This window comes from Pyrus communis, chromosome 13 (genome assembly GCF_963583255.1).
Source record: "Pyrus communis chromosome 13, drPyrComm1.1, whole genome shotgun sequence".
In the NCBI taxonomy this organism is placed as follows: Eukaryota; Viridiplantae; Streptophyta; class Magnoliopsida; order Rosales; family Rosaceae; genus Pyrus; species Pyrus communis.
The window spans coordinates 2,640,216-2,657,043 of NC_084815.1; the positions used below are offsets into that span (position 1 = coordinate 2,640,216).

At 34.9% G+C, this 16,828-nt stretch overlaps 2 protein-coding genes across 2 annotated transcripts; both read left to right on the plus strand.

Moving 5' to 3' along the window:
- The first annotated feature begins 10,178 nt into the window (after window positions 1-10,178).
- LOC137713376 (RNA-binding protein CP31B, chloroplastic-like) lies at window positions 10,179-10,682 on the plus strand. The gene has a single exon (XM_068452664.1). The coding sequence runs from the start codon at window positions 10,179-10,181 to the stop codon at window positions 10,680-10,682; it is 504 nt and encodes a 167-aa protein (XP_068308765.1).
- Window positions 10,683-14,070: 3,388 nt separating this feature from the next.
- On the plus strand, window positions 14,071-15,822 carry LOC137712618 (probable aspartyl protease At4g16563). The gene has a single exon (XM_068451725.1). The coding sequence runs from the start codon at window positions 14,108-14,110 to the stop codon at window positions 15,518-15,520; it is 1,413 nt and encodes a 470-aa protein (XP_068307826.1). The 5' UTR covers window positions 14,071-14,107; the 3' UTR covers window positions 15,521-15,822.
- Window positions 15,823-16,828: the final 1,006 nt, after the last annotated feature.

Here is a 16,828-nt window from a genome sequence, read left to right on the forward strand (position 1 = left end):
TCATTTAATGGAGATTTTTTATGGAATGAATAAAATGTTTGACGGTGTACAAATATAGTGACCATTTGTATCAATTTTCAACGTTAGAGATCAACCACAAGCTGGTGGTCCAACGGTAAATGGCGGATTATGAGGCTTCCTTAAAACTAAAAACTGGAGGTCTTATGTTAGAAACCAACTGTTTGTGTGGAAGCCAGACTTGTGGCCAGGGGTGGGCTGAAATGCCTATGAGTCTTCCCGGGCCCCGAAATGGGTGGATAACCATGGCTTGCCACCAATTGTCCCTTCTTTTGAAAAAAAAAATGTTAAACATCAAAGTGAAGAGTTATGTTAATCTCATGGACTATTTTTGTTAAAAAAGCCAAAAAAGAATGTGATAAAAGAAAAGGCAAATTCAAGTTAAATACTAACTCTAATAAATTTTTTTGAACGAAAACTACTATTTTTCCATCTATTTGGATTAAGAATAAATTTTGTCCCCATTGCACATGACTCATACTTCTAAAAACGTGTTTTTTTTTCAAAAAAAAATAAATAAATAAACATAATAATTAATGTCAATTTAATGAAATTTCTAAATGGAAAGTATAGCCATCATGTATTTTACATAATTACAATTATTGCCTCTATATTATTTTTTTTTTTACAATACAACAATTTATATAAAATTTTACCAAACATTTAGACACTTTTTTTCTTCTGTTAAAAGCAGTTTTACAAAAACAAGTTTACCAAATACTCAAAAATTTTAGTTTACATCTGTTTATTCTCATAGCACAACAGTTGTCTCCCTTTTGAAAAAAAAAAATGTTGGAGATCAAAATGAAGAATTATATTAATCTGATGGACTATTTTTGTTATAAAGCCAAAAGAGAATGTGATAAAAGAAAAGGCAAATTCAAATTAGATACTAACTCTAATAAAAGTTTTAACGAAAATTACTATTTTTCCATCTATTTGGATTAAGAATAAATTTTGTCCCCATTGCACATGACTCGTACTTCTAAAAACGTATTTTTATTTTTTTAAAGCATGGTAATCGATGTCAATTTAATGAAATTTTTAAATGAAAAGTATAGCCCCCTTGTATTTTACATAATTACAATCACTACTTCTATATTATTCTCTTTGACAATTATTGTATCACATTAAAGACCATATATTTTTTAGTCATTTAACATATTGACAACAATTTATATAAAAGTTTACCAAACACTCAACATTTTTTCTTGTAAAATTTTTTTTAGTTAAAAGCAATTTTACCAAAAAAAAGTCCACCAAACACTCAAAAACTTTAGTTTAGCAGTTTTTTTTTTAAAGTATAACAATACCAAACTAGCCTTTAATAAATCCTCATTTTCTATAGGGTAGTGTTATTCCCATACTCAATTTTACTTTCCACACACCTTTGTTAATTTTTTTTTTATTGATCTTCTTTATTCATTCGATTTGACTATCAAAAATTGAAAAAAATGCATAAAAAGTGAAAATGAAAGTGTGACTAGCACAATCCTTTTTGTACCGACCAAACGAAGAGAGACTAATTTACTCGCGAGAGTAGTAGGATGATGACTTCTGCTTCCGTTGTTATCCGGCATGCAGTTTCACGTGTAAAACCCTATTTCTTTTGTGTGCGGCAGCCACTTGAGAGTTGAGAGCATGAAAAACAATATAATTGCTAAATTGGAATATACAATTCAACATCGTGCAACCCTCCATTTATTTTCTATTAACGTCAATTGCTTCTACATTCTAATTCATGGTTTCTGTTATTTTGTAGACTTCTTTGTTGTGATGTTGCAGTTTTATCTATAAAAATTTGTTATAAGGATAAAAAAATAGGAACTTGGGATTTTGCTTTGGCCGGTGGATTGGTTTAAAAGAATTTAACTTCTAATTATATTTCGGCAGTTTATTTCGATTAGACAAACATAATTTTTATCGTTCAAAATAAGTTAGTGTTAAAAGGAAAATTTGTATGGTGAGGGTAGTGAGGAACGGCAAGAAAGAGAAAGAAAAAGCTCAATTGTTGTGAAATTGCACGACGTCTTTGCAATCTTTTGTCTTTATTTATACTGCTTAGATAAGTTTTACTTACTTCACAAGTAATACGAGTTATAAACATATTAGATTTCTCAAATCCTATTGAAATCATATTTTTAAATTTACACAATCATGTTCCGAAATAAATATTACTATAACAATTAGAAAAATATCCCCCATTATCTGGTTTTTATTTTTTAACATCATCAATTAGATCTTTGAAGTCATCATAATAATTTAGTTCACATGCAAGTATGCAAGTACATTTGATTATATCTTTGGTCAGAGGAGGAAAAGAGTATTAAGGATTGACAAGAACTTCCGTATCTAGTTCTTTATAGTTTATGGAGATCGTATGAAGTCATTTTATCCCCTCCACAAGTCTCTCCGCAATGGGTTTTTTTTTTTTTTTTTTTCTTGGGTCAATTTACATTATTATTTTGAAAAATAAAATCGGGATGCTTCCAAAGGCCTAAACATTATTATGTTTTCATATTACTGATATTTTAAACAAAATTCATCTTTATGGGAAGAGAAAGTTAAACTTAAGTATAAAGATGATATGTAAGTGGTGGATTATCCTGATAGTTAAGTTTTCTACTTTCTCATCTCTCTGTTAGTGTAGAATATCTACTAAAAAATAGAGCGTTGTAGACATATTCTTCTTATTAAATTGACGAAATTCAAACACCTAGAAAATTCACATAACATAAATAACAAATGAGATGTGATTTTCACATAACTTTTTCAGTTTTCACACACTTCTTTTAATTAAGGCAATGAAATCGAATAAGTCAACCAAAAAGAGTGGACAACATTAAGAAAAAGTGTGTGAAGAAGCTAAAAATTTAGTTCACATGCAACAATCTGAATAAAAAATTATTATAAATTTTGAAATTCTTACATGCCACTAACTTTCAATGACCTAAATTGATTTAAATTAATTTTTTTATTGTCGCTCCGTAAATTTAGATTATTCTCTTCTCTTTTTTTTTGTCAAGTAAATTCAGATTATTCAATATTCTTATATTTTGTCGTACATAGCATAAAAGTAAGGGTGTGTTTGTTGAGTTGGACTATTTCGGACTAGATTAACTTTGGGGACTAAGTTGGACTAGTTTATACTAACTTAATGAAGCGTTTGGTATAAAGTCGGACTAAAAACTAAAAATAATAATAAATTATAATATTATAGTATTTAATTCACTATAATTATTTTATATTATTAATTCAGGTTTATTATTATTTTATTCTTACTTTTGTCTATATTTTTCCTATCTAGGAACCTCGGTAGTGCTTTCCTTTTTCTTTTTTGTTCATTTCTCTCACCCTTCATAAGTTTCTACGTCCCTAATCCCTCTTTTTCTTTGTCCCTCTCCCTTTTCATCTCCACCTTTTTCTTCTTGTTTTTCTCCATTCATCTCCCTTATTTCTTTTTCTAATTTTTCTAAGACGCAATTGGCAAATCAAAACCCATATCAGAGTTTGAGTCATATGGTAACTCATCGTTCTGCTTCTCCGGCATCAACGACGAAGGTATGTGATTAGGGAGTCTGGAGTGTATGTGTAATTAGAATGACTCTTGTGCATGTGTGAATGGACGACTGCTATGCATTTCATATGCACAACGATTTTGTTTGTTTTTTTTATTTGTATCGAATTTTGGGTTTAGATCTAGTTTTGAGAATGGAAAGAGTGCATAATTTTTTTTCCTTTTTTAGTTTTCGAATTTTGAGGGATTTAGGTTTGAAAATGGTATACGAGAGGGGGCGAAGCATTTTAGGGTTGGTAAATGGGATATGGGTTTCGAATTTTGCGAGGAACAAGTAGGAAGAGGAGGGGGCAAAGTAAGGAGTTGGCCTGAGTTGGCCTTAGCAATCCAGTCGATTTCGGAGGGTCTCGCTAAGATCCTAAGCCATTAGTCTTAGTTAGTCGGGGCAAGTCTTATTGAAGCTTGTCCTGGCATAGAACAAACACGGTATTGCATTCCTACTTAATCTAATTGAGTCTAATGAATGCTAGCTAGTGCAAACAAATGCATCATAAAAGAACAATAGATGAATGAGAAAAAGAAATTGCAAATCTCAAGACAAGAGTTCCATCAGTCAAAGAACATGCCTTTGTCACAATGTCTTTTCTCTTATTTTCTTTCCATCTTTTCTCTTGTTTTTGTTCCATCAGCAATCCTCTCCCTTCTGCAGCCGCAGTCGGTTGCTTGCCGGCGGCCTGCCGCACGTGTTCCTTCCTGCTTTCTGTTGTCTATCGTAAATGCATCTTACGTCATGGTATGTACATCCTTCGGCCCGCGTACATCCACGTGTAATTTCAGTAAAAAAGCTGATAAGTAGTTTACTGCTGATCAACAGTTGAAGACCGAACTTTTTTGGGAAATTGATGGCCCCACAGTTGAATACTACGATACTCTTCACAGTTAACGTCAATTATTGTATAAACAATGTTAAAAAATTTATAAATAATCTCATTTTTTAAAGAATTTCATTAGCTTCTAAAAACAGAAATGCTAATGGCACTCTTTCTCAAAAATGTAATTTTTTATGGATTCTTTATCATAACATAATTTAACGTCAATTTTTGTGCAAAAAACATGAGATGATAGAGAATCCTGAGAAAGTTCATTTTTTAAGAGAGTCTCGTAGAAATGTTAAGGAGACTCTCCCAAAAATAAGATTTTATGAACTATCTACTATCTTATATTTTTTGTACAATATTTTATAATATTAACATAAAAAAATTAACGTTAAACTGTGAGGAGTATCCTAGTATTCATGTTATTGGAGGTGGATTGTTTGCCTTTCCATTTCCATACTTTCCCTATACCCTCCTATGATGTGTGATCACGGTTAAACCATGTCAACATTTTATATTAATTTTTTATAAAAGTAATAAAACAAAATGCAATAAGAATTTAATGTTGACGTGACTTAACTGTGACCACACAAACCAAACAGTATAAGAAGAGTATGAAAATAAGAGAATAGACAATCTACCTCTCGTGTTATCATTGATTCATTAAATAAAGTACAATTGTCTCATTTAATTTCCAGACACATCAAATTCAATCAATCAAAGAGTAATGATTATGATGGTGGAAAAAGAAGGAATTAGACCTTAAAGTCTAGAAACTAAGAATCAACTAATTTGGATCACACAAATTAAATTTAATTCATTTTTCTGGTCTATCATATATAAATCAACAATTTTAATTTTTTTTACACATCAATCAATAGTTCAAATAAATTGGTCATTGGACTCTAGACGCTAAGTTCTGTAGCGGATTCTATTCCGAAAAAGAATGGGATCATCTCCAGACAAAGTTGAACTGCAATGCACCTTGTCACCTTCACTCTTTAATGCACCACTCCAGGTACTCTACTTCATGGTTGGAAGTTGTGCGTCGGTGAGTCTGTGACACGTTTAGCTAAGCAAAAATTTGACCTTCAGTCCAAGCTAAAACGAACTTTTAAAAATTTATGGAGTTTCGATAGAGTGATGAAGAAATAAATCACAAAAAATTAAGTGAAGGGAATTGAAAATAGAGGCAGATTATGCCCTACTAATATGGTTCCTTCTTCATGTTCTTATATTTTATACGATCACGGTTAAACCACGTCAACATTTTATATTGATTTTTTTTTATAGAGATAATAAGATAAAAAACAATAAGAATATAAAATGTTAACATGGTTTAACCGTAACCGCACAAATAGAAAGACATGAGTAGGGCAGACAATCTGCCTCCATTAAAAATATGCTCTATAAACATTACGGTTATATGTATGAGGAATTTATAAATAACTCAATCAGTAGATATTTGTAAATTTTTCATGTCTTTTATAATGCTTATGTGACAAATTTGTAACCTCTCATATCTAACTTTTTGTGATCAGTTTATCATTACTGTGCCAAAATCCCATGAAATTTGGAAACTTACCACCGAAACATACCCTAAAGAAAGAAGAAAAAGATCAATTTTTGCATATATGTATTACAACGGCCTTGTAGCCAAAATAATCATTGAGATTGACATAACCCCTCATTTTGGTCATTGAAATTGAAAATCGATATACGCCCTTGAGTTTTTCCATTGTCAATCATTTTAGTCATTTTGTGGAAAATCTCCGTTAAATTGATGGTATTTTTATCCATTCACCCCTTTACTTGCTTTTCTATTTAATGGGGATTTTTTACGAAAATACCAAAATGATTGACGGCTTACAAACTCAGAGACCACTTTTATCGATTTTCAATATCAAAGATCAAATGAAGGGTTATGCCAATCTATTTTAGCTAAAAAGTTTAACATTTTCTCTTTTTGAAAATGGGTGATAAACTTAGTCACTCAAGCGCGCAAATATATGTGACTAATTGCTTGATCAGTCATCAGAGAAAATAAATCTAGTTATACATTGATTAATGTTAGTTTTTTCTTCTTCTTCTTCTTCTTCTTTTTTTTTTTTTTTTAATTATTATTATTTTTTATACAGCCATTACTCCATTTCGTGACCGAAATGTGAAAGTTTGACGTAATTTTATGTTATGGACTTTAGTTATAAAGGAAGTAATATAAACCAGTTTAAAAGTGACTAGAAACAAGCGAAATCGCCAATCAAGATACGTTTTCACAAACAAAGATATAGTGGCATATGCAATGATTTGGAAGTTGGAACAATCTTCTTTTCTCCACGTTATAGTATTATCTTTTGACCAACATTACGTTATTAACGACTTAAACAGACAACTTCGATCGAGATTTCAAACACGCATAGTAGATAGATAAGTTGGAAATAAATAAATAATTTTGGGATCAACTTTAGAATTTTAATTCATTAATCAAAAAGCGATTATTTGTCAGTTGTATACAAAAGATAGTGGTTAATATTCTTAGCTAAACATGTCAATGCCTTAAACTTGGTCGGCCAAAACTTAATCTAAAGTATTTTATATGTAAAATGATTTGATTATATATGTCACATCCGTGCAGTAGCGGATCTAGAATTCAAGTGTTAAAGTTTCAAACTTTTTAGATAGAAATAGAGTACGAAGCGCGCAAGAAAATTCAGTTTTATTCACTAAAGCATTTCGTTGAACACTTATTCGGCTTGTTATAGTCAGCCGAACCAAGTTACACACATATCTTAACATATGCCAAAGCAATCTCATAAGTGCTATTGAGAGAATTTATCGAGTGTTTTCGATACAACTTGTGAGCGGAATTTCGTCAAACACTTAGTGGGCACTAAAATGACATGTTCTAAACATTCGAAGGGTCCTCATAAGACTTTTTCATGTATATTCCTCAAACTTTGAATGATCTTGAAACCATCTTGATCTCAACGTACATCTGCAACTGCATACATGATACATCTAATCTAATCTACTCTATCAAACTCGACCCATAACATATATTCAAAGTGTATATATTATATTACATACACATATTTGGACTTTGGAGGAAAAGTGAGAAAGGGTACGCGAATAATGTTCCTGGACGTGCATTAATTGGCGGCACAATTTTAGTGGCCAGTGAGATCCTAAATCTTGATCATTCAACGGTACTCAAAGAGAAACTAACATGTTTCTGCAATATGACACATGGTTTTGGTTTATAAGTTATTGTTTTGATTTGCTAAATAATATGAAAACTAATACAGAATATGCTTATTTTAAGAGCTATATCTTTTCCAATGTGTTTGATCATAAAAAGATAAGATTACCTGTAGAATGTCTATATAGTGTCAATGGAATGAGAATTTATTCCTCTCTAGATAGTTTTCTAGAAAAGATACAATACGATGAATGTCTATAGAACGAGAATTCATTCTTCAAGACTCAATGTTTCAACGTTAAAAAAATTTCTCTTATTTCCTATTGTAAAGTATTAGTAAATAGATTCACACATTTATAACAAGAGATGATTGGTAATACCACGTGTTAATATAACATCATCGATGTAATGTCGTCTAATGTTATTATAACACGCGAAACACTATGTGACTTGACCCTATAAAAATTTCTTAAAAGTACAATGGAGAGTTTTATTAAATAAAGAAAAAGATAATATTTGTATCTCTTATGAGGAAATGCACATATCTCACCCCTTACTAATAACGTATCTTCACACTTTAAATTTTATAATCATAACCGTTAAATAATCAAGATCATTCATACAAAAATATATAATTTGAATAAGAGATCATTTAGTTATCCGAATGTATCAAACAAATGGACGGTTAGACATTAATATGTTACTTGGTATTCACACCATCAATTTGTTCCAAAGGTTTGCGTGGAGATTTAAATGATTTTTGCAGGGATGATCTTTACATGAAAACTATGAAATTAAATGCTTCCGCGTATGAAATTTATACAGTGAATATACGTTATTTGTAAGAAGTGAGATGTGCATTCCCCATGAAAAAATGCAAGTATAATCCAATAAAAAAAAGAATTAAAAAGAAGAAGAAAAAACTCTCACTACATTGGCCCATTGTTGAAGCAGGTAATGGGCCGTGCACTCTTTTTGGTTGTATGATCCCCATTTTCATGGGCTTATTGGCCGACTTTACAAACGTGATCATAGTTCGAAAGAGACTGCAAATAAACCAGACAAATATGACCAATTCGATCGTAGTTGTAACTATGATATCTCAGAGATAGTTGCACTGAAATACTTTATGTAATTTAAATAAAAAAAATTAACAAACTGGATAAAACTTTTCAGAATGCTGTGTTTGGTAAAACTTAATGTTTGGAGGAATTGATTATGGTTCAAAATTTTCAGAATACTACTATGTAAAACTTGCATCGCAAGAAAACATGGTTTATGTGGCTACAATCAATCATCACATAAATATGTAAACTTGTAAACTCAAAATCCTAAGCCTATTTATAGCTCTTGATGAAAATGAAAGTACACAGAACATACGAACAAATGGATTAGCAAACTATGAATAATTCTTAACTAAATAAAACAAAGCAACATTACAAAATTGTCAAGAAGGCCACATAACCCGAAGTGACTATATCTTGTTAGACTTACATCCTCCAAAGTTACAAAACATCCTATTTGTACATAACTAAATCCTAATCCTAATCGGCAAGGAATCCAAATCCTTATTATGCAAGATAACCTTAAGACATAAAATACCGAAAAAACAACATAATAATAAGCCAAGCAGGGGTTCGTTTGGAAGTGCTTTTAAATGATTGAAACCTTTTATAGAAGGAAAAAAAACGTTTTGGTTTCCAAAACACTTGAAGTTCCTGTAAGAAATACTAATTATGTGATTTTTCATAATTCACGTGCATTTTTACTAAAAATTAGTTTCAAAAACACTTTCAACTATTTTAAAAACACTTCAAAAATATCAAACCCTAACTTTTCCAACACTTGAATGTGAAGGAAATGGTGGGACTATAACTGAAATTGGGGCACCCTTCACATTCATGGAGTTTGACCAAAAAGAGAGAGAATGGAGGAGTCCATTTTCTTTGAGAGTTAAATGGTTGATCATGAGAGACCTGGTGCATGGCATTTTGGGGGCCTTGTTCCCAACAATTAAGCTTGATATTTTAATGGTGGTACAAAAACGGAGTTGCCAATGTCATATTATCTTTCTAATTAATGATACCTCCCATGCTATCTGTTCTTCAATTGTCACAATTAACTTGGACAACGTGGGCTTGAATGTTCAATTGAGTGGTGGACCAATGTGATCGTATTCAATATAAGGCAAGTATTGTTTGTCCTCTCACTTCCGGTGTTCTTCCATGTCTTTCTGTTTTGTGTGGTCACGGTTAAATCACGTCAACATTTTATATTACTATTCATTTTTATCTTATTATCTCTATAAAAAAATAATATAAAATGTTGACGTGGTTTAACCGTAACCATACAAATAGAAAGGCACGGGAAGACATAGAAAGTGGAAGGGCAGACAATCTTTGTCCTTCAATATAGACGTTGATTTGACAAATTTGAAAAAATAATCAAAATTTAAAACTAAAATTATAGCCACTCTTTCCTTTTTTAAAAAGAGGAATCATAATAAAAAATTTATCTGAAAATACTAATATACCCTTACTTCTCTTGATAACAACTCTAAACTTCTCATATGCGCTTTTTGACCGTCGAAAACTTTCACTCTGCTTCTCCTCTCCTCTCCTCTCCCACAGAAAATGGTTATGGCTTCTTCTGCAACTTCCAATCTATTCAAGACCATATCAATGGCAGACGCATGCCTAGTCTACCTCCCTTACTCTCTGCCGCCAAAACCACCAACCCATTTCTCTCAATTCCCTCCAAACCCATAAAGCTCCACCTCTCCTACACTCCCTCTTTGCTCTTCTTGTCGAGCGGTCCCTTTGGAACAAAACTCACTCCCGTCGTCGCTTTCATTGCCCAGACCTCGGACTGGGTTCAAGAGGACAACGCGCTTACAACTGATGGAGCGGAGGGCAGCGAGGAAGAAGAGGTCTTTGAGGAGAGTGAGGAGGAGTTGAATGTCGAGCCATCGGAGGAGGTCAAGGTGTTTGCTGGAAATTTAGCTGTTGGTGTTGATAATCAGAAATTGGCTGAGCTATTTGAGAGGCTGGAACTGTCGAAGTTGCTGACGTGAGGTTTTGAATTTCTTTAGATTTGTTTTGTAAAAAGCTTTAGTCATGAAGGGGGTTTTCGTATTTTCATTTTTTATTTATTATATAATGATTATAATTCAATATGTAGTTCAATTTTTGATTATTTTTCTAAATTTCCTCGGCAAATAGGAGATTAGGATGTGATGATGGACTTATGATTCAGGGTCGGGAATATACCAAATTAGAAGACGTTTATTTGATCGTATGGTATGCATGTTGTTTGCTTCAGAGTTCAGATGTGCCCTCGACATTGAGCCACATCAGTGGCGAATCTAAGATTCGAACACAAAGAGTTTCAGTATTAAATATTTAAGTTTTTTTAATAGAAACCTAATGCAATGCGCACATAAAAAACTTCAGTTTATTCACTAAGGTATTTCGTCGAACATTTTGTAGGCTTATTATCATCAACCTAATCATGTTGCACACATGTCAACAGATATCGGCATATGCTGAAGCAATCTGACGAGTGCCATCTAGAGAATTTGTCAAGTGCACTCGACGGAGCTTGTTAAATACTACCGTGATATATCTAGCACATTACGTCAAACATTTGATAGGCACAAAAAAAAAAAATCCATACCAATAGTCAAAAGTCCTAAAAAAACCTTCACATGTGTATCCTGGGGCTCAGTTAGGTGGTCCAATGTAATTGACTAATTTGTGGACTTAGGGCGTGTTTGTTTGCCTTCGTTAAAGTTCACTGGATCGGACTACCTTGTTAAGACTATTAAACCCATGTTTGGTGCAAGCTGGACAGATTAAGTCGAACTCGTTCTGACTTAGAGCTTCGCTAAGTCGTCCTAGTGAGACCCCACAAAAACCACAGGAATGCTAATCCCGTCTCCAACATCGTTTGCACACCTTTGTCATCTGCAACTCCTACAACCTTGCCCCTGTCCAGATCTGAAACCCATCCCCCACCTACTGCCTAAATCTCAAAATTCAACATCTAAAATTCCCCCAAAAGCACATGCAGACGAATCTCCCAAACAAATTCAAAACAAAAAAGAAAAATCACCAGAAAATCAGAGGAGGGGTTGGGTGGTGAGCTCTGATGAATCCTCTGCATAGGTTAGGGAGAGAGTGGACAGTGGAAAAGAGGGGATGAGAGGGAGATGGATGGAGGAAAATATAGAGATGTATACGGAGAGTGGAAAAGAATTCTAGAAAATGGTGAACCAGATGAAAAGAGGGAGAGGGAAGGGAGAGAGCAGCAGAGGAAAGAGGAATGGGTTAGAGTGATATGCTTGAAAAAAAAAATACTGGGCATTAGATAGGTGTTTCTAGAAACAAGTAAAATGATAGATTAATGATAAAATATTAATAGTTATTCTGCTTCTTAGTTCGACACTGCACCAAACGCTTCACTAAGTTAGTCCAGTTTAGTCTAGTTTAAGCCAGTCTAGCTTAGTCCCTGAAGCTAGTTTAGTTCGAGATAGTCCGGTGTAACAAACGCACCCTTAAGGTTTTCATATAAATTGGAAAATAAGATTTCCTCTGCATATTGTTGCAAAAAATCGGACCTGGCTTCGTTGCCCTCCTAGTTCCCATACACTCCCATCCCCTCCTATTTTGTGTGGTCCCGGTTAAACCACGTCAACATTTTATATTGATTTTTTTTATAGAGATAATAAGACAAAAAACAATAGTGATATAAAATGTTGACGTAACTTAACCGTGATCGCACAATAGGAGGAGATGAGAGTGTATGAGAACTGGGAGGTCAGAGAAGCCAGATCCCAAAAAACCTACATGCTACAGAGCACAGAGAGACCAAAAAACTAAAATATATAAATAAATAAATAAAAAATAATAGTTGCTCAGTAATACGGTCTGGTGGTATTCCTCTTCACTTGAAGAGGTCTTAGGTTCGAATCTCGTAGATGGCAAAATTAGGTTGTCTATTGTGTAACTTAATCGAACTCTAATTCTTTTTAATGTAAAAACATCGATATACTTAAAATAAATAAATAAATAAATAAAGTTGTGAGAGCGACACCACGGCGCTCCCCATGTTCACGCGTCATGATGCCGTTGTTTTCCAATTCGTCCGGTTCATTAGCTCTAAGCACCGCCGCGATGGGGTCCCACCGTGCAGATTATTAGCCTCTCTGCATACGCCACGTCGTATGCGTATTGTTAACGGTATGCAAGACACTAACGATAGTCAAGGGGGACTTCAACGGCTACAAGTCTTGTTTTGTTTTCATCCGAGACTTTTCGAGGTCGTTCCGTTATAATTTTCAACGCCGTAAAATTGCAGCAGGAATTTAAGGCATATATACAAGGGTACCCCACATTTGTGCCCCATCAAGAGCAAGGTTCCTCTCATGCTAAGCTGTCCTAATAATTTCCAACCATATATTGTGGTTTTTCAGTTAATAATTATGTTTATTGCAAATTAAAAATGGGCAATTTTTACCAAAAAAACAAAAAACAAATAATAACTAGTCTTATTTTACTAAGTGTGGTCAGTTGTATGAATATTAAAATGTCATTAGCTCTAAGTACTTATATTTTCTCTTATCGTTTCTTTCCAAACCTTCTTAGGCCGTCTTCCACCATTTTGGTCTTGAGTTTTCATCTATAGTCGCATATTCTAACCGATGCATCTGTAAGTTTTCAGTGCACATGTCCAAACCACCTTAACCGATTTTCTCTCATCTTATCTTCAATTACTGTCACTCCTACTTTATCTAGAATATCCTTGTTCTTAATTCTATTCTTTATCGTGTTCCCACACAACCAATGGAGCGTTCACATTTTCGCTAACCTCCAATTTTTTTTTTACCAAAAAAATAAAAATAAAAATAACGCAGAAGGAAGCTTAATGGGGGCAGTGACACAAAGTGCTTTCTTTTCTAACAAAACTTTGGTAAAGAGAGTGTAGAGTTTAAAATCATTGCAACTTTTTTGAAGAAACCTTTTTTTTCTTCTTTCTTGGTTAAAGGCTTGAAGCCTTAAGGAAAGTTTAAAGTGGTGGAACTGTTTATGTGGTGGAGATTGCATTATAATCCTACATATCGTATATCGTATAATGGAGATTCCATTATATGTAGTGGCGTATCCCCAATTACATCAGCTAAGAAATTGATTTCTCTAAAAGTAATGTTCCATGAAAAAATGTGTAAAAATAAGGCAATTCATCGAATATATATTCAATAATTACCTTTAATCTTCAAGAGACTCTGTAATTTTTGAAAAAAAAAGATGATCATCAGCAGTTAATGCATGTAAATTTTAGTTAAGCAAAGGAAGTGGCATGTGCTGGTAATATACGTGCAAGAAAGGGTGGTTTCTGTAGCTCAAATCGAACTTGATTCTCCCCTTTTTTTTACCTCCTTTTCACTATAAAGAAGCCCCACCAAAACCAAACCTTGGGAAAGTACCGTCTCTTGCTCCCATGGCAAATCTCACCTCCCTCCTCCTCTTTCTCACCACTCTCCTCTCTTTCCTCCTCCCTTCTCTCTCATCTAAACTCACCATCCCTCTCTTCCCATTCCCCAAACCACCGTCCACCGATCTACTCCAATCCCTCAACTTCCATGCCGCCGCCTCCCTCTCCCGAGCCCACCACATCAAAAACCCCGAAAAATCCCCCCACCCTTCTCCCTCCACCCAAGTCCCCCTCTTCCCCCACAGCTACGGCGGATACTCCGTCTCCCTCAGCTTCGGCACGCCGCCGCAAACCACCTCCTTCATCATGGACACCGGCAGCAGTCTTGTCTGGTTCCCCTGCACCAAACACTACACTTGCTCTCAATGCCAGTTCCCAAACATCGACCCCACAAAAATCCCCACTTTCATCCCCAAACTCTCCTCCTCCACCAAAATCGTCGGCTGCAAAAACCCCAAATGCGCTTGGATATTCGGCCCCGAAGTCGAATCCCAATGCCCGAATTGCAACGGCCCAACTCGCCAAAACTGCTCCCAAGCCTGCCCAAAGTACATACTCCAGTACGGTTCCGGCATAACAGCTGGGATTTTACTTTCTGAGTCCCTAAATTTTCCCGAGAAAATTGTCCCTGATTTTCTCGTCGGCTGCTCGTTCTTCTCCGTCCGGCAACCAGCCGGAATCGCCGGATTCGGCCGCGGAACAGAATCGCTGCCGACCCAAATGGGGCTCTCCAAATTCTCTTACTGCTTAGTCTCCCATAAATTCGACGACACCCCACAAAGCAGCGACCTTGTTCTGTACACCGGCGGCAGCAGCGCCGACGAACCCCGAAGAAACGACACGAAAGCTCAGCTTTCGAGCTACACGCCGTTTCAGAAAAACCCAGGTCCTCCAAACTCTGCATTTCGCGAGTACTACTACGTACTGCTCAGAAAAATCATCGTCGGCAAGAAACACGTGAATATTCCGTACAAGTTTCTCATCCCCGGAGCCGACAGCAATGGCGGGACGATCGTGGATTCCGGATCGACCCTCACGTTCATGGAGAAGCCGGTTTTCGAAGCCGTGGCGCAAGAGTTTGAGTCACAGATGGCGAATTACACGAGAGCAAAGGACTTGGAAACCAAAACGGGATTGAGACCCTGTTTCGATATTTCGAAAGAGGAGAAGTTGGAGTTTCCGGAATTGGTTTTCCAGTTCAAAGGGGGTGCTAAGATGGAGCTGCCATTGACGAATTACTTTTCGCTGGTTTCGAGCTCGGGGGTTGTGTGCTTGACGATTGTTACTGATGGGGCTATTGGTCCAGAGAGTAATGGTGGACCTGCCATTATTTTGGGGAATTATCAGCAGCAGAATTTTTTTGTGGAGTATGATTTGGAGCATGACAGGTTTGGGTTCCGGAAACAGAACTGTAAATGATGAGGCTCCGTCACATTAGACCGATTTACTTGAAACGGCTACACCGTTATTGTGACGTGAGGAATAATAAAGGGTGCAAAACAAGTTTTTGTGCAGTGACGAGAAACGATGATGGCAAGTTGTAGAGAGGATAATAATTGTGTTTTTTTTTTTACATTAGTGATAGTTTTTCACGATGGAGAAGAAGTTTTAATTTGCTTTCTCGATTGCAGAAATTAAGCTTAAATTAGTGCTTCAATCAGCATTGTCAAGCTTCACATTGTTATCAATATGCATAAAGTTCTCTCTTTTGTACATGACAACTCAATGTGTTTGGAAATGTTTTTAAAATGATTGAAAGTGTTTCTGATGAAAATAATTTTAGAATCCATCCGTAGTAAAAATGCAAATGAATCTTGAAAAAACACTTCAAATGATTCTTATAAAAAGCACATAACTGATGCTTCTTGTTAGAAACATTTTAAAGTGTTTTTGAGACTCAAAATTATTTTTTTAAAAATATTTTCAATCATTTTTAAAAAGATAATACTTGAGTACCGATTGCCACACTAACTTTACTAACCTCCCAACAGTCCAATACAATAAAGACACCTTTAACTCTCCAACCAAACATTCTTCTTCTCCCTCATCCAACACTGAATCCCTCTTCTCCGGCGGCCCACCAGCAAGCCTTCTCTTCTCCGGTGACCCCAATCCCTCTTTCATGCATCCCTTTCTTCTACAGCGACTGTGATCGTCGTCCTCCGTTATGGACGACGGCGACCTGTCATCATCAATCCAGAGAGTTGATCTTACCATTTGATCTCAATTAGTTTGTGAAAGAATTTGCAATGTTTTTGCAGGTCTGGAGCGGACTGTGGGCAGAGAGAGGTAAAAGAAGGATGTTTGGTATGAAGAACTAGGGATGTTTGGTTGCTCTGAGAATTAATTCATCTTTAATCTCCAGAACTGAAGAATTAATAGGGATGACAATCCAAACCGTTACGTCTGATAATTATGGATAACCGCTCGAATTGAGCGGATTTGGATACGAAAATTTGGATATATTATGGATATAGGAAAATTCGTGAACTTTTATCGATTATGATTTTGAATATGATTATAGGGTTCCTAATCCGAATTCGGAGATTCGTATCCATCTTCGAATCGGAACCAAATAATATATTTAATATATAATATGATAGTATTCACCTAACCCTATACTATATTCCTTATTTATCAAACCCTATACTATATTCCTTATGCACCAAACATATCATCAATGTTTTATTCAATACTCTTATTTTTATACTCTAAAAAATTCATTCA

Bases quoted from the DNA above. Each gene is read 5' to 3' on its own strand.
- LOC137712618 (XM_068451725.1), top strand. From the start codon at position 14,108: ATGGCAAATCTCACCTCCCTCCTCCTCTTTCTCACCACTCTCCTCTCT.
- LOC137713376 (XM_068452664.1), top strand. From the start codon at position 10,179: ATGCGCTTTTTGACCGTCGAAAACTTTCACTCTGCTTCTCCTCTCCTC.